Here is a 23,015-nt window from a genome sequence, read left to right on the forward strand (position 1 = left end):
GTCTCACACCCTGTGACAGTGTCTCACTCTCTGTGACAATGTCTCACACTCTGTGACAGTGTTTTACACTCTGTGACAGTGCCTCACACTCTGTGACAGTGTCTCACACTCTGTAACAGTGTCTCACTCTCTGTGACAATGCCTCACTCTCTGTGACAATGCCTCACACTCTGTGACAGTGTCTCAAACTCTGTGACAGTGCCTCACTCTCTGTGACAGTGCCTCACACTCTGTGACAGTGTCTCACTCTCTGTGACAATGTCTCACACTCTGTGACAGTGTCTCACACTCTGTGGCAGTGTTTCACACTCTGTGACAGTGTCCCACACTCTGTGACAGTGTCTCGCCAACATCACTCTCTGTGACAGTGTCTCCCCAACCTCACACTCTGTGACAATGTCTCGCCAACATCACTCTCTGTGACAATGCCTCAACAACCTCACACTCTGTGTAAATATCTCGCCAACATCACTCTCCGTGACAATGCCTCACACTCTGTGACAGTGTCTCGCCAACATCACTCTCTGTGACAATGCCTCCCTAACATCACTCTCTGTGACAATGCCCCAACTCTGTGACAGTGTCTCGCCAACATCACTCTCTGTGACAATGCCCCAACTCTGTGACAGTGTCTCCCCAACATCACTCTCTGTGACAATGCCACACACTCTGTGACAGGGTCTCTCCAGCATCACTCTCTGTGACAATGCCTCCCCAACATCACTCTCTGTGACAATGCCTCACACTCTGTGACAGTGTCTCGCCAACATCACTCTCTGTGACAATGCCCCAACTCTGTGACAGTGTCTCCCCAACATCACTCTCTGTGACAATGCCTCACACTCTGTGACAGTGTCTCGTCAACATTACTCTCTGTGACAATGCCTCCCCAACATCACTCTCTGTGACAATGTTAAACACTCTGTGACAGTGTCTCGCCAGCATCACTCTCTGTGACAATGCCTCACACTCTGTGACAGTGTCTCGCCAACATCACTCTCTGTGACAATGTTAAACACTCTGTGACAGTGTCTCGCCAGCATCACTCTCTGTGAGAATGTCTCCACAACATCACTCTCTGTGACAATGCCTCCCCAACATCACTCTCTGTGACAATGTTCAACACTCTGTGACAGTATCTCCCCAACATCACTCTCTGTGAGAATGCCTCACACTCTGTGACAGTGTCTCCCCAACATCACTCTCTGTGACAATGCCTCCCCAACATCACTCTCTGTGACAATGTTCAACACTCTGTGACAGTATCTCCCCAACATCACTCTCTGTGAGAATGCCTCACACTCTGTGACAATGCCTCCTAAACATCACTCTCTGTGACAATGCCTCCCCAACATCACTCTCTGTGAGAATGTTCAACACTCTGTGACAGTGTCATGCCAACATCAATCTCTGTGAGAATGCCTCACACTCTGTGACAGTGTCTCGCCAGCATCACTCTCTGTAACAATGTTCAACATTCTGTGACAGTATCTATTTCATCAAACTCTGCTACAAGTATCTCTGCAGGCACGAAACCTCAATGGAACAACTGAATTGGATATATTGAAACTTATTTCAATAACAAGTAGGGGTTGAAGATTCAATAATTGAAATAACTCTTTGGCATGATTTTTACACTAATCTAGAATCAGCAGGCACTCGTCTTATTCCTGTCATTGAAGAAACTCTCCCCGTCAGGTGCATCCAGATGCAGCGTGGGAAAATTCCTCATATTCTCAACAGGTACACACAATTCATGATGAGGCAAGACATGTGCTTTCAATTTGTAACTAATAACAGTTATTTTAGTGAGCATAGGAAATAGTTTTACCCCATAACCTGCAGAATTAATTAGCATCAGGTTCACTGATGAGGATTTACAATTTCAGACTTAGTAGATGAAAAATGTCTTCAACAGTTTCAATTCAAGCTTCGGAAATGTCAGACGACGGCATTTTATGCATTTATATGACATATAGAATCTAACAAAATACAATGTTCCAAAAACACAAGATTAATTATAACTCGTAGGTTGAGTGAAGTTTAATATGTGCAATGTCATTGGAGGTGCCTCATTCCAGTGTACCAACAGAAGATTTATAAAGGCCTTTTCTTATTGGATTCAATCATGGCTAAAAAAGTGCATAGATGCCATGGGGGAATATTCTGAGGGATTCAAAAAGATATTTCTTCCAAGACATATTAAAGATAAAATGAAATTTTATACTTTGAATATAATTTCAATTTCTATAATTTTACACTTATCACCTCATGAAAAAAATGAGAATTGGTGAAATATATCAATAAATACAAATAAAACATTCCTTAAATAGTCAAGACATTTTGAACTTCATATGGACCCAATTTCTCGAAACTTCTTAAGTCCTTTATAACAGGATTAAGCTAAGCTCGCTATTTTTGTTCTTCAAATATTTGGGTTATATTAACTTCTTTAAGCACTTTTATACTTTATATAGGAATTAAATTTATGATTATCACAATAAACCATTTTCCTTTCAGAAAAGTTAAATTTAAGAATATGTATATTAGCTAATTGAAATAAGCTACTTAAGCCTATTAAGCTTAAGAAGTTTCGAGAAATCGGGCCATAGTGTATCCATTTTTAATCACAAGTCTGATCAACACTAAGGACAACAGATGATGAAAGTACCTTTGCTTATTTCAACAGCTTTTGAATAAATCCGGAATGATAAACCATTTACGTATATATATAAGTAGGCAGTACTTAACTGTACCAAGTGGAATGAATCACATCAATCAAGTAATTGCGAGAATTTATTATTTTTTTATTTTTTTTAATTATGTGCCACCCCAAAAGCCAGAAATCCTGCTCAAGCCAGATAAATACATGTTTAAATAGTAGAACAAAATACATGTCAAAGATAGGGTACGACATTTTAACCAAACTATATAAATATAGGAATATATACTTCATTATAAAAGTTCCATTATTAAACAATTGTATAAACAGATGACATTGTTCCTTATTCAATATGCCCATGATTCAGGAGAATGGACACATTTCAACTTATATTCCCACTCCAATGAAAGAAGCAGCTGAGGTTAAGAAGATTTTCTGCAAGTAAACAACATTTCGAGAGGCGAGGCAGGAAGAGACGAAACTGTTTACAGGAGTTTTCTCAGCAATCTCCACATCTAAATCACCTGTTCAATCAAATCAATACACACCACAGACATTGCTTCCAGATTTCCTGACATAAAGATGAACAAGTGAATCAAACATTTAAACATGCACTTGGCACTTTTATTAATATCTAAAATATAATAATTTCCTGTGGGAAGTTCATTTGAATCAAGAATCGTACTTGGTTTCTGACAATCGCTTAAACTTCAACTTTCTGCTTGGTCATACTCTTGTTGAAAAGAATGGTCATATAGCCTTTCATACAATGAGTATCACAAGTATCACTATGTTAGAAATCATAGCAGTTGAACACTAATGGAACACAGCATAAACCATGTATAATGTATAATATAACAGTTGGAGTATGGTTATGTCACAATCTTGTGGTTTGAACAAACGCCCACAATGGGGAGCTTTATTATATAACAGTCATACTCGTGTGACCCAATTACACAATTATTGATGAAAGTCTCTCTTTTCAATTAAATGGTTGAAGGCAAGATATATTTTCTGAAATTCTCTTATATTAGTTCAACAGGTCTTTTTAAATTATTAATAAATATATTCCTTTGTTAAATCAATTTACTTTTTGTTTTTTATAGAAAACGAAAATATTTGTACATAAGTACAGTGGGCAGTTTCTTATTGATCCCTGAAAAGTCCCAATTCCCTCTCTACTGCTCACCAATATATCTGACAAGCGTCTTACCTAAGCACATCATCCACATGGTTCCTGTACACACCCTCTAACTTCTCAGCGGGAAAGCCCATTGCTATAATATTCGGGTAAATATCTGAACAATGTCAAGGTCCTTTTTAAATGTTCTGTTCTTTCCAACAGTATCTGAACCTTTGAAAATGGTACCTGTCATTATTATCACTTTCAATACAAGGAAAAATCAACGAATGAAACACAGGAACTGTTTTGACTGTAATCATGAAACATGCAGTGTTATTTACAATTTGCATTATTTGTAGTCATTGCATAATAATAAATGGCTGATCTCAATAAAAAAAGTATCTAAATTACAAATGGCCTTTCTACTGCTCATAGTCTATTCAATTTTGTAACATAGGACAAAAATATTTTAAGTCATATTATTATGAATCAGTGTCACTTTTAAGTGAATTCAATCAAAGAATTTCAAAAGGATACAAGTCAGGTCAAGGTCGAATCCATCCTCCGTATAGCGTCGCTTATTGCGGCTCACAAGAGTCTTAAAAACGGACATAGTACTTTCTTTTCACTAATACACTCAGAAACAGATAGTGCCTTGCTGGATCAATATGAACTCTCTGAAAATCACATCTTTCCACTGTCACATCTAGCCACTCTCATCTGAAAACAGATTATTGGAACATTAAACACATGATCACAAAAGTATGTCGTCTTATAACATAAAGTAACTGTAGTAATATTTTTAAACACAAATGAATCATGATAATCTTATTTTGTCATGTGAGCATGCTTTACAAATAACTTCACGTCTTTATTAGTAAAAGAAATCAAGAATACACAAGGAAGAAAGAAAGCTGAAATGCAAAGAAAATAAATCAAGTAGTTATTACAAGAATTCCATTCCTTGATAATTTTCAAACATTTTTTTTAATATTATTGGAAAATTGTTCAAATTTAACAGCAAGAGTGCAATAGAATACCAAACAAGAGCGTAACAGGGCTAACATCAACACTGGTCTATTTATAATAGTCATACAAGGGGTATAACTCTACATGTATTCAAGCCAGAATTACAGGCCTCGCTGTATATGTGTGCATCTAGTCTTTTTCATAAGAATATTGAACCATTTGTTATTGCCAAGGTTAAAGTTTTTGCATTACGAGAACGCTAACAATGACAAGAACGATACTGATGTTTTAATAAAACCATGACATTTCCCTCGCAAAACTTGTTTTAAATAGGTACCTAACAAGCCAAGATGAAAAGCTTTTAAGCTCAAAAATCTCTTTAGGTCACAAAATGTTTATTAACAGAGATTTAAATTATGAAAAATGAGAACCCATTTTGTAACTACCGGTTACTTCGAATCTTATTACACGCGAGGAAGAATCATCAAACCCTGAGGATAATGGGCTCAGTACTACAATCACACAACATAGGCCATGCTGCCTGTTGACTCCACAAAAATCAGTCCAGTTTCCATTTCAGCACTGTCCAATTTGCAAAATTATCTTCACAATAATAATTTAAGCTACTTAATTGTCATTTAAAAAACAAACAAAAAACAAATGCATATTGGATATCATAATTTATACAGACAGTCTACATGGATTTATAAAGGTAGGCTTAATCATACTAATGTTTGTGATGAGCAAGTTAAACTTTTAGGCATTGAGGTTGCTAGTTTATTAAATTTTGATGCCAATATTTCCAGAATATGTGAAAAAGCAGATAAGCAACTGAATATTCTTCAAAGACCAAGCAAATTTGTGACAATCAATGCTAAGCTTAGGCCTTTTTTATTTGATTCTATGTTTTACGAACACCGCCGCTAAAAAAAACCTCATTTTTAAAATAAAAATAAAATAGTGATTTCGTTTTGTTTTTATTTCTGCCGATGAAACTTTATCGCGGCAAATCATTAAAAGCAGAGGACATCGCAATAGCTGTAAAAATATTGGTGTAAACATTTCTGAAAAAGTTTAAGCCAATGAAAAAGATTCATCGGATTTGCAGGCTGGTGCTAAAACCTGATACATGGTATCCCCCGGAAGCCGGCATCACTTTCTGATACCGAATTATGTTCATATCAGGGTTAATATCAGATGATAAATCCAAGTATCCACAGTCCGTTATTAATTGCTTTTTGACAACCAATGCATACTTTAAATAACACGGTATCAACATAATCCGGTATCATAAACTGTGATAACGGCTTTTCTCGATATCGATACCTGGTACCAGGTTTTAGCTCACCCGGATAATCCTTTGCGGCAGGATGACTTCCCGTTTATTTCCGGGTTATAACAAAGTATAATAACAGCGATAAATATGGACTAATTATCGTTCCAGGTTTGTTATTATTTATTTATTTTTATTAGATTTGTCATTTAAATTAGTTTATATTACATTTTTGTGATACAATTTGAATGTCATGAGCTATAAAGTACAGTTTAGTTCTGGTGGGTGGGGTAGATGGTTCAGAAAAGACTGCGGGTACTATTCTTATTGGAGTATTATTAATAACAAAAAATATCATCTCTTCTAAAACATTTGTTTTAAAAATTAATAGTCTTAAGATATATAAATCATATCTTAGAAAGAGTAATTATGTTATGCTGTCACCTTTGTACTGTTCTCAGCTTCTGAATGATTTGTTACTAGTTAGTTATGTTTAAACATTATGATGGCCACCGGACTAGTCACATACACCCAGGCCTGAAATTAAATCGGGGTCCAGATTGTCTTTAAACCCATCCATAAATAAGTCTGAGAGTAACTTATTTTTTTTATGAAAAATATACTTTTAATGTTCCATTCCTTTCTTTACAGATACGATTCAAATATGCTGATGTTATCTACTGAGACCATCACTTTCAATGAAGAACATCACTACAATCGGTTGGGCTGCTAGATTGGTAGCAACATGATGTAAGCTAGTGCCTGTTGAAACTCGATTGTTGGTTGGGCATCTATTGCTTACTGGACCGCTATATTGGATGGACCATACATGTTGGTTGAACAACAGTTACTATAAATGGTTGGACCGGAAGTGTTGGTTGGATCACCAGTGTTGTTTGGACTGCTTGTTGGACAGAATGTGTGATGGACAACTAGTATTATTTGAATCACTGTTGGATAGACAGCTTTTGTTTTATCAAACAGCTATAATCAGTTGATTTACAAGTTCCTGGATCGCTAGTTCCTGGGGATAAATATTCCCTGTATAGAAGGAAACAAAAAAGCTCTTTTGCTAACTGTAACAATGACATGGTTGGTGAATTAGTATCAGACAATTTGCAGCCAAGACAACACAGTGAAGTGATAGCTGATTCCTTAAACTCTAAATGGCAAATAAATTTACCGAAAATAGTTGATTTTTTATGTCACTTGTCTATTATAACATGCATTTACAAAGTATAAAGAGTGATAAATGAAAATATGAAGTGAACTTGTCAGATAAAGCAAAAACAAATGTGCACACACTTACATATTGACTTGACATTAAAATAGAAAATCATAGAGAATACATCATAGCTTTTGCTTTTCTGTGTTTTTTTCCCCGACCAAAAAATAAAATTCCAGAAATGTAATTTTATTTTTATTCTTATTTCCTCCTCCTCTGACACTTCACAACTCTGGCCGTTCGTATAACATATAATTAAAAAAAAAGGCCTTACTATCTTTAAACCTTTTATCTGATCTAATTTCAACTACTGTTTTTTGGCTTTTTTGTAGCAAGACAAACACAGAAAGGATTCAATACAGAGCTTTAAAAATTGTTTTAATGATTACACGTCAACTTATGATTACACCTAAACTTATGAAAATCTTCATAAAGTAAATTGCCAACATTATGTCTGAGCAGGGTTAGATGCATCGCAATTGAAACTTTCAAATACCTGTACAGCATATCAACAGAATATGTTCAAAACCTTGTAGCTTTTAAGACATGTAATTTTGATCTCATAAAAACTGTAGATGTGCCATTAGTAAAAACAACTAAATATGGCAAGAACTCTTTCCTCTTTGGGGACAATCAGGTATGAAACAGCTTCTAAAGGAAATAAGGTGCTCTCAAAACTACATGGAATTTAGAAGGTTGATCTGCACAGGCCTTTGAACGCTACTGTTTTTGATAATATTAGCAAAATCTAGTAGTATTTAGATTACATGATAAATTAAGTACCTCCTCTTAGCAATATTTTCTGAAGATTTTTTCTAGTAAGCTGAATAATTATAACATTTTACATCAGTGTACCATGCTGTAATTCCCATGTACATAATACTACTTACAATTTTGCTGCTTTAAATGCATACGATTTTCCATAATTTATACTCTTGAAAGACCTAACCATTTTACAGTGACATGTCAACTTAAGGAACCATGCGCGTGTGGTTTGCCTATACAGCCGGGAAAACTAGTTTATGTTATGCACCAGTCAATTGTAACCACGGCCCCTCCAGGTCCGGGGAATAGCGGGGACTTTGACTTTCGGTCTAGCCAAGCCCAGGTAAAACCCCTGCCCTGCGGGCACGAACTGATTGTAAAATCCTGATTGTAAGATCCCCGCCAATTGCCCCGCACCCCAGGGACCCTAAGTTAGGCACATTCCCCGCTATTTTTGGCGTGAATACAAAACCATCGCATTCACCCCGCACTGCCAGGTCACTGGGATGGTAAAAACACGGCCCATTTCCCCGGCTATCACCGGTATACCCCCGGACCTTGGGGGGGCCGTGGTTACAATTGACTGGTGCATTATCACTGTATACAGTGCTTTAATTTTTTGTAATTTTATTAATGAATGAATTAAGGAACAGCTTTTGGATATAATTGTTTCAATATTGTACCTATTAAAAACTGTATGCTTTAATTTCCAGATAATCAGCCTTTTGTTTATTTTTTGTTTCGATACATGTCTGTTAACATGTGTGTTTATTCATGTCCAAAAATAGCTCATTGAGCTAATGTTTCCTGTTAGCATATACCTGACGTTAAATAAAGATTCTTGCATCTTCCATTTAGGCAAATATGGACCAGGCCTGGATAAGGCTCTGGTGGAATTACATTTACTGATTTATCATTTGTTAAAATGACCCCAATTTGTGGACTTGTACTTCTATTATCTATGCTAAGAATGAATCACTGGCTGAAAATACATGCATGTACACGCCTACTAACAAAAGAAATGAACAAATCTAGATAACTGTTCACATCTGTACATATAATGTAAACCATGACCTGTGAAATTGACGAGAACCCACATAAATACGAACATCGACACTTGGCTATTACAAAATCATGAAAATGCAAACTCGAAAATCACATAAAAATAATAAAGTTATAAAACTGTCAGACGTGCTTACCAATGCAACATGGTTTAGTTTAGCTGAAAACAGTGAATATTATACGTGTCTCAAGATATAAAGTTGTGAATTCATATTTTTAAGTCCAATGATTAGATCCATCACACCGATCTTCCTGGTGCAGTAATATTGTCAATTAGTACCGAGTTACAATATGTAAAATAGTTCCAAATAAGAAACAGGTTTTTAATTGAAAATAGTAACAGAACGTGAAGAACTTACGGATTAAAACTAATTCATATTAAGAAAAGGAATAAATAATGTATTTGCTTATAAATCGGTTACATTTCATTTTGATATGTAAAAAAGTAGTACGTGAGATAAACCATGTTTTAGTTATAACGTCCATTTGTCAAACATAAGCTGTGAACAACATATGGAGTTCGTATTTATCTCCCCTTACACGTTAAACCTGGGGCTGTATTCATAAAAAATGTGTGTTTTTAACCTTTAAATATGCCTTTTTTTCAATAAGGTCAATGACAATAATGTATTTTGGTTATTCGTTAGTTTTTATTTCATGTGTTTTTAAGGGACTGAACACCAGAATTGCACCATTTTTTTTGCTTTTGTTACATATCTGAGGACCATTATTTAATTCTTTGATATCAAAGTAAGAAACAAAGTATCCAATATGTCTAAACATGCAAAGGAACTATTTTTTTAGTAACCTAGAGGACAAAATAATTGAGCTTAATTCATCCAATCCTCGGCTATATTGGAAAACTGTTCGAATGCTTGTGAAACAGAACAGCAACAAGAGCAATGCAATACCTCCATTGCAAATTTTTGATAATTCTTATTCCTTCACTGATACAGAGAAGGCGAAGTCCCTGAAAGACTATTTCGTTTCAATTCCGAGTATTGACGATGATAATGTGCCTTTACCAGACTTAAACATGAAGACAAATAGTGAACTAAGCCACATTGACATTATTGAAACCGAAGTAAAAGACATCCTTGATAATCTTGATTTTAATATAGCTAGTGGACCTGACGACATTAGTCATAGAATGCTAAAGAATACCTCATCTTCCGTTTGTATTCCACTCTGTATTCTTTTTAATATATCGATTCGAGAATGTATATATCCTACAAAAAGGAAACTGTCAAATGTTATGCCATTGCATAAAAAGGGTGATCGGACATCCTTGTCCAACTATAGACCGATATCTTTGATAAGCTGTGTTGGAAAGGTAATGGAACGCATTCTTTTCAAACACATTTACAATTATATGCATCAAAACAATCTTATTTATAAGCACCAGTCGGGTTTTATCCCCGGACACTCAACGGTTCATCAACTAATAGATATATATATTACCAAATCTGTAAATCTTTCAACGGCAAACAATCTACAAGCATTGTATTTTGCGACATATCGAGAGCTTTTGACAGGGTTTGGCACAGAGGCCTTATTTTTAAACTCAAAGAATATGGAATTTCAGGCTATGTTCTAAGATGGCTGTCTCATTATCTACTGAATAGGTCTCAGAGAGGGTTCATAGGTACATCCTTCTCTAATTTCAAGCCCGTCACAGCTGGGGTCCCAGAGGGCTCTGTTCTAGGTCCACTTCTCTTTCTTCTTTACGTGAACGATTTAGCTGATACCATTACGAGCACAACTAGGCTTTTTGCGGATGACAGCTCTCTCGCCGTTTCATCTTCTAACACAGCTGACATAGAAACTACAATTAATACTGATCTACAAAAAATCTCCGACTGGTCTAGACAATGGCTGTTACTATTCAACCCTTTAAAAACAGAAGCTATATTTTGTTCACTTACTAACCAGCAACGACCATCTCTCTTGTTTGATACTATGCCGCTAATACTTTGCGATCGTCACAAACATTTAGGAGTCACGTTGAGTCCTGATGGTACATGGCACCATCATATAGATTCAATCGTTAGTTCTGCCCGGAAATTTTTTGGCTCTATGCAAGCCCTAAAATATAAACTTCATCGTAAAACTCTTCATCAAATTTATATATCATATTTAAGACCAATTCTAGAGTACGCCTCAATTGTCTGGGATAGTTGTACAATGTATGAAAAGGAGACCTTGGAAAAACTGCAATACGAAGCAGCGAGAATTGTTACTGTTCTCACACGTTCAGTTTCAATCTCTAGATTAATTAAGGAAATCGGATGGATTTCAATTGTCGGACAGCAGAAAAATGCAAAAGTTAATTTTTGTTTACAAACATATCCACGGTGAACTGCCGTCGTATTTATCAGAACACTTTCCACAAACAGTCAATGATTCTAATCCTTATAATCTGAGAAACAATGAAAATTTTAATACAATGAATAGACGCCTAGAAATATATAATCGTTCATCGATACCGTCATCCTTGTCATTGTGGAATTCACTAGATATAGAAACAAGAAACTCACCAACTCTCTCTATGTTTAAGCGTCAATTAAAAGATCAATTTAAACAACCCCCATCCCATCTTATTATACTTGTGGAGAACGTCGCTTTTCGGTATATCATGCGCGACTTAGAAACTTTTGCAGTGACCTAAATTCCGACTTGTTTAACAACCACCTTCGAGACTCTCCACTATGTATTAATTGCAATGTAGAGGAAGATGCTGAACACTTCTTATTTCGGTGTTCCCTGTTCGCCGACCAGCGATTAAATCTCTTCAGAAAGACTCGAAAATTCCATCCGCTAAGTACAGATAAACTGCTATTTGGTTTTAACAACCTTTCAGAAGAAGACAACGTCCTGATCTTTAGTGAAGTTCAACGTTTTATTAAGACTTCCTAACGTTTTAGCTAAGTTAACAATCGGTATCAGGAGCTCATCTTCTCTCGATCTCTCTTTCTCTCACACAATTCTTTCTCTACAACTTCTACAGTATCATGTTTTTTCCCCACTTAAACAATGCAATTTACATTAGATATTACTCTTATTGTTTTTTTTAACTCTTGGTCCAATCCCTTTGCATGCTTGATTTTATAATGTCCGTCTAAATATTGTGTTGAAATTTGTATTGATATTGTCATTGTGAAATGTGTTCTCATGCTATAAAATATTATTAAACTAAACAGGCTAAACCTAAACAGTTGGAATATCTAAGCTATATACCTAACCTGGTAATATCACGTGATAACATCAACTAGCCAATCAGGCGTAAGGAATGAATTCTACTAGGTAGACGTACCTAGTAATCTTTTTTAATGGAAAAATACGAAAAATCTGCGAAAAATAAATTAATTGTAAACTATGTGGTACTTCAGTTAGTAAGTTGTTTCAATGCACTGTACACATCAATACCAAGTTTATGTCAGTTTTCGACAATTTTTTTTTCGCTATTTCATCATACGAGTACAGCCCCTTTAAGAGATACTAAAATTAGGAAAGTGACTTAAGTTAGGAAATTAATTAAGAATTTTTATGAATATCGCCCTGGTTTCTGGAAATCCGTTTGATGGAAATTTAAGATTGTATTATAGACTCCAGGGGATATTTTAAAAACAATTTTAAATGGACAGTCACCTATATACGTAATGTGCCTGTAACATAAGCTTAAAAACTTGCGATAAGCGTTTTAATAAATTGTGTCCACATGCTATTCATTAGCATCATGAAACTATACACAAACATTTATTTGGATTCGTGAGCGTTTGGATTCTTTTTTTTTAAAACACACTTCCGATACAATTTTGTTCTGGGATTGATAATACTTTAAAATGGGATACATATCACAATAAAAATATAAAAAAGCATACCAAACCGAGATTTATTTATTCAAACATGTAGATACAAAAAGCGAGTTCTATCAATATATATATATATATTTAAACAATGGGCATATCGAAGTAAATAAAGTGAAAACAAACAGAATACATAACAAATATAATTATCTAACAACTTGTAAGAAGTGTTATGTTATAAAGAACAACAGCTGTAGCTGGCCTTACAAGGTGGACTGTAAATAGCGGGAGGAATTAATTAATTGCCGTATAATGTTACAAGAAGGTGCATATGCACTGAACATTTGAAGATCGAAGTTCCGGTTCAGATAGACATCGAAATTTGAAACACCGCTTATAATTTTATTTTTTAAACTGGGGAATCCAAAAAGATATCATCCCATGTCAGAAGTTCTGGAAATGTTTTATTTGATTTTTTTAGCAAATTTTTCATAAAAAATATTAATACATGTCAATTTAGACGTCCAGAACTGAAATATTATCATAACAATATTTCATTAGGTTTATCACTGTTTTCAATATGAATTCTAGAAGTATTTCTATTTTTATGAAACAGGCCATTGTTTTCTACAGCATGATGTGTCTGTCCGCCCAGCGTGCTTCGACATTGCCGTGATAATCCCGGATCTGGTAGCGCACAGAGTCAGGCTCCGCCGCCCGCTTCCGTTTTTCTGAAACATTGTACAATACATAAAGCTTTAAGTTTTTCGCTGAAATGTTTAACAATTATTTGATGTGTCTTTGATAATTGTGACTCCGTCTATATGATATAACGTTATCTTTTGAATCATTTGTAGATACTCAATACTGCCAACAAGGTGAGACTTTTTTCTAACACTGTTTAGAAAGAAGACGTTCAAAAACAGTTTTTATATTTGTATACGTTTTATTTTAAAACACTGCACCTGGTGGGATTTCAAGGATCTCGTACTGCGCGATGGTTTCTCTAGTAACCGCAGGACATCCGGTGGTGGCCCAGGTGCGCGCAGACGTCTCCACGAACGTCTGCACGGCGCCCCTGGCAACAGAGTACCGCTCAACGTACACGCGCACTAACGTCACGTTCCGGTTATACAGCATTACAACCTGGCAAAAGTAGACGACAGTTTCCCGTATTCTGTGTGTCAGTATGTGTCCGATATTGCATACAAAAGAGCAGAATCAATGTCTAATCAGAATCAATGTCTAATCAGAATCAATGTCTAATCAATACAGTTCTTAATATTTCAGAATTGGCAGTTTTACTGTTTGAATTACTCCGGAAGGGAGTTAAGTCCGTCAAAGAATATTGTTACGAGAGTGGGATTTAGAGTCCGACTTCCACAATAACATGATTGACAATGGATGATGATTGAGAAGGTTTTGTAATAACGTCAAAATCTAGTCTTCACTTTAAATCGTCTCTAGTTTTAAAGCGTCTTGCATAATAACCCAAACCACCATAGAACGCCAAGCTCACCTCAAGCGGACGTTTAAGGGCTGTCATTTCACGATCATCTTTCACCCAGAAGTTGACCACACCGGAAGCCTGTATGGCGTACATGTCCTCCAGCAGCCGGAACACCGGCAGTGGATTGTTCGTCGCCGAGTAAAGCTCATTTTCAACACTCCTTGTCGGGTCCGGGCGATAAATTTTCTCAACAGACGGTGCTGTCGAAATAAAAAAGGTATTCAAATGAATGGGTAATAAGAAGGGAAACCAACGTTGTTTTATACAGTATAAACGTACGACCATGCTGTCATGTTTCACTGTTAAGCCGTACTTTGGTAGCGACGAGTTTTGGAAATCACCGAATTTTGGTCGGGTAAAAATTTGTTTGACATTTTCGACAGTAGAACGAATTTTGGTAGTTTTTATAACCCCATCAAAATGACCATCGTCATGTTAAACAATAAATCACAATCGTCCTTCTCCATCCAGCTTTGGTCTCCCATAATTACCGACAAGAGAAAAGAGAGGCGAGTTCTCGACACAGTCGGCCCCGTGGTCGCAGGCGTGTTTGGTTGCGGCGCGGTTTGAGCGCAGGAAAAAGTTGCTCACATCCGGCCTATCGTTGAGGAGCTCCCAGTCAACCCAGTGCAGGAAGTTGTTACAGTGCTCCTTCTTACTTTCGAAAATCTCACCTGTAGACAGAAAACAACTCGTTGAAGAACTCTCATGCAATCGCAAACTTCACATACACGTCAGACAAAACAAGTCAAAGACTAACACATTGCCCGGACATTGACACATGGCCGATAAACACATGACCGATAAACTCATGACCGATAAACACATGACCGATAAACTCATGACCGATAAACACATGGCCGATAAACACATGACCGATAAACTCATGACCGATAAACACATGACCGATAAACGTTGCCATGGTCATCTGTCATTACTTTTTTAAAATACAGAAGAAACCCAGATGATCTCTGTAAACGAACACTGTCGTTAAATAAGCATTAATAACTGAGGAAATAATGTTGTTATTGTATGTTCTTCTGAACAAAACTGTATATCGTTTGCTCGTTACTATAGAAACCGTCACAGTAAAGTATATTTTTTCCCGTTAAATACGCATATGTTACTAAAGGTTTTTTCTAAGAAAGAAATAATGTTTGTTTTATAGTTTCTGTCTTATGTAATTATAACTATCATGCTCCTAGAACTTCTGAATAGAACCAAGTGCTTACCTCCAACGTAATCTAAATGAGAAGAATTGCTCTTTGAGTGTTTCTAATTTCCAAAAGTATGTTTTTAGTCATTATAATGAGTCCAGATGTATACTAAGTATTTCTAGTATTAACAGTATTGACCGTATATGTCAGTTTGCGTTAAAATGTATATGGCGCAATTAAATAAGTTGTCTTAAAGCCCGTCATTTTATAAATGAGTATGGACACGAATGAAATTATTTTTGTCAAGATATCTGGTGGCACCAAGGTAAAGGTAAAGTATAAGTTAAATGTCAGCCTGTTTAACATAACTTTCAATTCATTTCAAAGCCTTTTAAAGATTTAAGTAACTTTGCCTTACTAACTGCTTAAATATTCATGATAAACACCCAAGCATCCAATGAGTCACACCTTCCATGCAAGTACCACAGTCGCCAAAGCAACCCTCCAGCGCCGCCATGATATCGGTCCGAGAAGGACCTGGGAAGTGTTTTCGATCCAGCTGGGCGGTAATGTCGGCGACCACGGCGGCCCGGTGACTTGCGGTCGTCGAACAGAAGGACGTGTAGCGGGTTGGCACACACGCTGACTCCTCTCCCGCCTCCCGCCGCCGTCTGCACCCAACCGGAAATACACCGTCATCAATATAGTTGGTGAACGGGTCCATATTCTAGTTTCAAACATTTTAATCTTAAACATACTTATGAAAATGGGTTGTGTCTGTATTTTGAGAGAACAAATGCTTAAAAATAAATAAATAAAAGATAAAAGATAAGCCATGCGTGATGAAAATGGTAATGAAGTATTTGTTGTTGCGGTTGTTGCTGCTGGTGGTGGTGGTGGTGGTGGTCGTGGTGTAGTCGATGCCAATGTGTTATATGATTTTACCTGGCCCTCTGGACGACCTCCGAGTGCGTGTGTCGGAAGTGGTAAGACTGTGGTTGCGGGGCCGTCTGGAGCAGGCAGGCACTCTCAACGTCTGTTGGGTCCACTATCTTTCCGCCTGCAGGGAAGTAGAGTTTTACAAATTGAATATATACTTTTCACTATCTCAATGAAAGAACTGTGTAACATTGATTGCGATAAAATACACCTTAGTTAAAAACCTCCCGTCAATATTGTATATAACATCCCAAACCATCATTTTTGAAAAGCATCATGCATACTTATGAAATTAAAGACACACACACACGCGCGCACGCACGCACGCACGAACGCACAGACGAACGCACGCCCGCACACACACGCACACAAGCTTACCTTTTGCAAGATTATATCGTTCCGTTACGTCATTCATGGTAACGCTCTCAGGTAGATGTTCTTCAGTCTCCTGCATGACATGGAGCGACTTCCGGACGCTTACGTAGATGCTGTCTGCGTACAGCCCGACACCCATTGCCATCCCGGATTGTGAGAAGCGCGGGGAACATTTGTCTATGGCCGTCAGGAACAATCTGTAGAGGGAAAAGCTAACACTTCAAATGGTACATCACAGTAATTTGTTTTTTAAACAATCGTGAACGAAACATGAATTATTGACGCAAATATGGGATATTTAAAAAAAAGGTCCCCTATCCGCTTTACACAAGTTGAGAATGGTGAAATTAAAAAAAAAGAATGAAAAAATACGTGTATATGTTGTTGTTTTTTTAAATTTATTTTGATGTTAAGCACACCAGAATATTTTCAGCGAGAATTAAAACTGTTCGAAACTGTTCATAAATTACAAAGAATCCTTACTTTACATGGGTCAATCATGCTTTATTTTGCTATTATACATACTATGCTCTATAAATTATAAAGCATATTATGTATAAGTAACATATTTGACAAAAGACTTTACTATATTCAGAAGCCAGATCATCTCCATTACCATATCAACCATTTGTCCAACGAAAAAAATAAAAAGCACAAGGTACCAAGCGCCTTCCATTTATTGCCCCTGAATAAGTAGAGGGTAGCCATGACAAGGGTACACGTGAATGACAACAGACTGTCAGTGAAAAAGACATTTATTTAATGCCAAAACTTCATGCCAAACACGAGCTTAATACCCTCGTAACATTTTATTCACGACTAGCATACTGGGCGTCCAAAGAGTGTTACAACACGACGTCAAAAGAGTACGTTGTACGCAAAAAGTCAACATTTGGAATTAGTTTCGGGAATCTATATATAAAATGGAAACTCGCAAGTGTTATGCCACTGCATAAATATAAGTGTGTGCCTACATATAGTAAAAATAAATATAACCTAAACAATGTTTAAAAAACTTCAGAGTCGGTATATAAAAAAACACACACACAAAAAACAACAACAGTTAAGTACATGGATAAGCTACATATCAAAGTTGTTAACCATTTAAAAAGTGAGAAAATGTAAGTTATATGCAATAATGATACTGCATAATACAAAAATACTGAGGTGGAGTAATGGGGGAGGAGATTAATAAAAATCTTTGAACGTTGGCTTGGCAATCGCCCAAGCCAAATTAGTTCTGAGAATGGCTTTAACAAATATTATTGGTTTAAACGTGTCACGTGATTAAATGCAGTGAAATTATTTGTTTATATAATTAACATTGCCATAGAAGATACCTTAACGGTTAATAGTGCCATCCTCCTTTCTTGATAGCTATCACAGTCAGTATTTGTGAAACAAAGTATGCTACCTGTTTAAAAGTACACGTCAAATTAGATTTGACATCTCTGACCATTGTACCAATTAAAAAGATAGTTTGTCCTTATACCCTCATATTGAGGACACTCGAAAAAAGCATGAAACTCATTTTCAATGACTTGCACAATTGAGTCTATAAATTAATACAAACAAATTCGGGTTTCACGTTGTACATTGTAATGTCTACCCAGTTTTATATTCAATTTATGATTAGAGCATCTAAAGCGTGCGAGTGCTCGTCTATTTTAAAGGGTACGTCGATTGTTAAATATTGTTCAGGAGTTAGCAGTGATTTAAAATAGTTGTAAGTGTAACAGCGTAAAGAAGTATCTATATCGTTGAGCCAATATTGCGTTAAGCAATCAGTTACTCGCTACTTATAAGTATGTTTAAACATAATTATTTATGTCCCCGACATCATGAGCGACCAACACATATCCAAAACCGTACTTAAACAGCAGATCTTTAACACTAGTTGCCCATGTCCTCCTACCCACGACGTCTAATGATTTCGACATTTTATAAAAATGAACTGGGGATCTATGATTCGGAATTTGTAATAAAGTGCCTAGTGCCTAGTATTTACTGTGGAATTCACTCCCAAAAATATTTACCAAATTTTATATGTGACCTTTCTATGATTTCACTATAAGCAAAGCCCAATATTTCAGAACCAAATGTGAGTATAGGGGTAACCATACTATCAAAAAGGTTAAAATGTATCCGGATGTGAAAAAAATAACCAAATGTTTTTTTGGTATTGTTTTAATGGAGAGAGCAGCTTTGCGTGCTTATGCTGCTAATTTAGTTTTAGCTGCGGTCGAGCGTAGCTTAGGGGTGAATGATAAACCCATATACCCTTTTACTGATGCGGTTTTTACTTGTTGACCATTTAAAAACCATTTCTCTTAGTTACTCAAAAAGTCCACTATTTCTAAGACAATTAATGATCTCTGTCTTACCATAAAATCCATTTAAGGATTGCGGGTTGACTTATTGTTGTTGCTGTTGAGTGAATAAAGGGCTGCCCGCGCCCTATAATGACTTGACAATGGCCATTTAGGAAAAATGTATAATTTAATGTAACTAGTTATATATCAACTAACAAACCAGCGGGAAAAAAATGCTCTAAGAATCTTAACATTATTTATAACAATTGTGAATCCATCAACCAATCAGTAAACCGTATTCAGGTGCGAATCCAGGAATTGACGTTAGAGTGACGAAACCTGGAGGGGCAACCTTTTGACAGGTGTACTTCCCTCAGAAACGATAGTATTTGGCATAGACTAGCTGCAAGGGGATTTGGAGTTACTCCCTCCATATATTTTAACATCTTGTAGTCTGAAATGGTGCATTATGAGCGTATTTGATTACACTTTTCTCCTACATTGATATATAAAGTCAACTCTAACTCGATTATGGTATTTCCCCACTCAGCCCATGGTCTATTAAAAGTTTTGTTGAAAAAAGTCATGCGCTCCCTATTAGGATTGCCCCATCCTATAGCCAATTCAAGATGAGATTCTCGTACACCAGAGCGATGATTCAATGCGTACAACACTCTCGTTCAATCGCCTCTGAGTGCACACACCGGAAATTTCAGACAATCAGAGACTTTTCACCGTTTGCTATTTATAGATTCGCGCGGAGTAGGCAAACCATGCCGTTAGATTTATCGTGACAAGAAATACCAATTAGTTTGCAAAGTTACCAAATTAGTTGGAAATGAATGACAAGCGAATTATAGATATAGTAGTTCTTTTAAAAAATATTATTCAATCGGTTTTAAATTTATCCACTTGACGGCTCTCGTCCGGTCAAAATGTACAAGTAGGGTTGTTACGCCCCCAAAACGGATGAGGAATGTATATTGCGATACGCTAGATTTAGGGTCCAACGTAAACTGTTTTTTGTGGAATTCAAGTGAGGGACATGTTTAATGCGGATCACTGTTAAAGCTATATATAAGGCTAAGCGTTGCAGTACTCACTGTTAAAGTGATATACAAGGCCTAATGTTGCGGTACTCACTGTTAAAGTGATATACAAGGCCTAATGTTGCGGTACTCACTGCTAAAGTGATATACAAGGCCGAATGTTGCGGTACTCACTGTTAAAGTGATATACAAGGCCTAATGTTGCGGTACTCACTGTTAAAGTGATATACAAGGCCTTATGTTGCGGTACTCCCTGCTACATATTGCGCTTTTCACTTCTACATTGATATACACGGCCACACGTTGCTTTCTGCTACATAATGCAGTACTCACTTCTACAGTGATTTACAAGGCTGCACGTTGTACTCACTTCTACAGTGTTTCACAAGTTCCCACGTTGCGGTACTGGCTGCTAAGTGTTGTGGTATTCACTTGTACAGTGATTGACAACTTCGTGTATTCCGTTTTACCTATTTAAACAATGATGGGCAAAGCCGCGGCATGCGATACTCACTACCAGTCGCTTATGATTGCTGGCACACTTTGCTTGGTGCATAACTTAAGATAAAATATAAAAAAACTAAAATATACAATACCAATACCAAGCAACAAATAGTAAGAATCTCATGTATTCCACCCGTGACTTGACCATCCACAACCATAATCATCACAAACTCAGTAATGACACCAAACCGCTATTACGACCATTTTCTCAAAGTCCCATAGGTGATCCGGTGATAGGGTGATAAGGTTTTACTGTATATATTACTTACACAATGATTACCAAGACCGTGGGTTGAGGTACTCACTTAAACAATAATTGGTAAGGTCGCGGGTTGCGATACACACTGTACCGTTGTTTGCCAATGCCGCGGGCTGTTGTTCCCACGTGCTTGTTATTTTGTTTTTTTAGACCGATGGTTACGGTACTCACTTGTACGGTGTTAGTCGAGACCGGGGCTGCGGTAATCACTAGTACAGTGTTAGTCGAGAACGTGGGTTGCGGTACTCACTTGTACGGTGTTAGTCGAGACCGGGGTTACGGTACTCATTTGTACGGTGTTTGTCGAGACTGGGGGTTGCAGTACTTACTAGTACGGTGTTTGTTCAGACCGATGGTTAAGGTACTCACTTGTACGGTGTTAGTCCAGACCGATGGTTAAGGTACTCACTTGTACGGTGTTAGTCCAGACCGATGGTTACGGTACTCACTTGTACGGTGTTAGTCCAGACCGGGGGTTGCGGTACTCACTTGTACGGTGTTTGTCCAGCCTGGGGGTTGCGGTACTTAATCTGCATGGCCACGCCCAGGTTATGTGTGTTGAAGCGCTTGTCGTTGATGACATCAAACTTGTTCCGGTTTTCCTTGTTTGTCATGAACCCGCGCACCACCTCTAGCTGCGTCCACGTGTCTGATGTTAAATTTATATAGTATAACCACAATTGTCACTTGAATAGAAATAAAAGGAAATATATCTGCGATCATATGTCTATCCATATTGCTGAGCATATAAGCTAATGCCAAGATATATCGCAGATAATTGTTTTGGAAATATTTGTTTTATTAATGTTAGCCTGACATGTTATTGCTGTAGAGTTTTATATCAAACGTATTCATGTCGTTATCAAAACCGATTTAAAGCATCTCCCTGAGAGATATATAAATATCATAATATTAAAAGGAACGTCTTATTTTAATGAGCTTATCTTCGTGACAGTATCTTATGACATCCTGAGTGAATGTTATTACTTCACGATAATGACTCAGATTATGTTCACATTAAAACACAACTGTGTGATTATATTATAAGAAAACCTCTCGGCTTGTTGAGTTTGTTTTCCTGATACACGACGTCATTGTAACACTCCAATAGACGAGGATCCAACCGAAAGTAGCTGTAGTCACGTGACACCCACTGTCCGATCGTGAAGTTAGTTGACAAGGTCGCTTCTAACTGAAACAGGCAAAACACGTTACTGCTCACCGTATAGATAATTCATCACCATACAGGTCACCAACATTATCATCCAATGTTCTTGTATTAGTATATTATTATGTTGTTGAAAAAGGTCATAAGGTAAAGTTTGAAATTGATGGAATCATTTTATGAAATGTTTTAAACTAATGATTCTACGATGCCTAGCTCCTGTACCCGTCCGCTGCTGTCGAAAAGCGGGTATTTCCGTTTGTCGCTCTCCGTGTACGCGGCAGAAAGTGAATACAGAGGCTGCAGGGCGGCCGGTGGCTCCACCTCCAGCAGCTCCATGTGGGGGAACAACACCCGGGAGCCGCCAACTAGCTGCCGCCTTACCGCTACGTACACGTACGTTTCTGTATATAATTTTTTTCAATATACATATTATAAATGCTCAAAAGGGTGACATGCCAACACAATTTGCAAGGAAACCGAATACAATATAGTAAATCGTGTATTTGGTGAATTTTATACATTTTTTTTTCGAGTACTCGAGTAGTGAATTATTGATTAATTAATGTATACGAATGCAGACGATGTTTAAGCATGGTAAGTCTGTACGACATTTGTAAGCCGTCGCGATGCAGCTAAGTTTTATTTCAAACCTTAGCACAATTTCATAAAATTCGCAACTCAACCGGGCACATACAACCATCGTAGCGTTCGTAGGTAATCGTTGATAATTGTCGCTATTGACGACTCAGTACGACTGTCCAAAAATGCCTTCTTTCTAAAACAACCTGTAACGTATATATAATCTTAACACATCGTGGTACATTCTTTATGTCGTTCCGACATGGTTGATATTCGTA

General features: G+C 37.0%; 2 protein-coding genes across 2 annotated transcripts in view; both read right to left on the reverse strand.

The window, feature by feature from the left end:
* Window positions 1-9,370, reverse strand: part of LOC128204273 (phosphatidylinositol 3,4,5-trisphosphate 3-phosphatase and dual-specificity protein phosphatase PTEN-like) — a 33,049-nt gene extending 23,679 nt beyond the window's left edge. The window contains exons 1-3 of the mRNA XM_052905684.1: window positions 9,217-9,370; window positions 4,323-4,505; window positions 3,876-3,960 (exon numbers count right to left, since the gene is read on the reverse strand). Of these exons, the coding sequence (XP_052761644.1) occupies window positions 3,876-3,960; window positions 4,323-4,398 (161 nt within the window). The 5' untranslated portion in view covers window positions 4,399-4,505; window positions 9,217-9,370. The remainder of the gene's footprint in view (window positions 1-3,875; window positions 3,961-4,322; window positions 4,506-9,216) is intronic.
* A 3,579-nt stretch (window positions 9,371-12,949) lies between these two features.
* The window catches only part of LOC128203318 (uncharacterized), a 54,074-nt gene continuing 44,008 nt past the window's right edge, over window positions 12,950-23,015 (reverse strand). The window contains exons 10-19 of the mRNA XM_052904695.1: window positions 22,381-22,559; window positions 22,044-22,182; window positions 21,480-21,639; window positions 16,870-17,063; window positions 16,498-16,612; window positions 16,021-16,223; window positions 14,887-15,069; window positions 14,405-14,595; window positions 13,851-14,031; window positions 12,950-13,616 (exon numbers count right to left, since the gene is read on the reverse strand). Of these exons, the coding sequence (XP_052760655.1) occupies window positions 13,513-13,616; window positions 13,851-14,031; window positions 14,405-14,595; window positions 14,887-15,069; window positions 16,021-16,223; window positions 16,498-16,612; window positions 16,870-17,063; window positions 21,480-21,639; window positions 22,044-22,182; window positions 22,381-22,559 (1,649 nt within the window). The 3' untranslated portion in view covers window positions 12,950-13,512. The remainder of the gene's footprint in view (window positions 13,617-13,850; window positions 14,032-14,404; window positions 14,596-14,886; window positions 15,070-16,020; window positions 16,224-16,497; window positions 16,613-16,869; window positions 17,064-21,479; window positions 21,640-22,043; window positions 22,183-22,380; window positions 22,560-23,015) is intronic.

Source organism: Mya arenaria, chromosome 2, assembly GCF_026914265.1.
Source record: "Mya arenaria isolate MELC-2E11 chromosome 2, ASM2691426v1".
Taxonomy (NCBI): Eukaryota; Metazoa; Mollusca; class Bivalvia; order Myida; family Myidae; genus Mya; species Mya arenaria.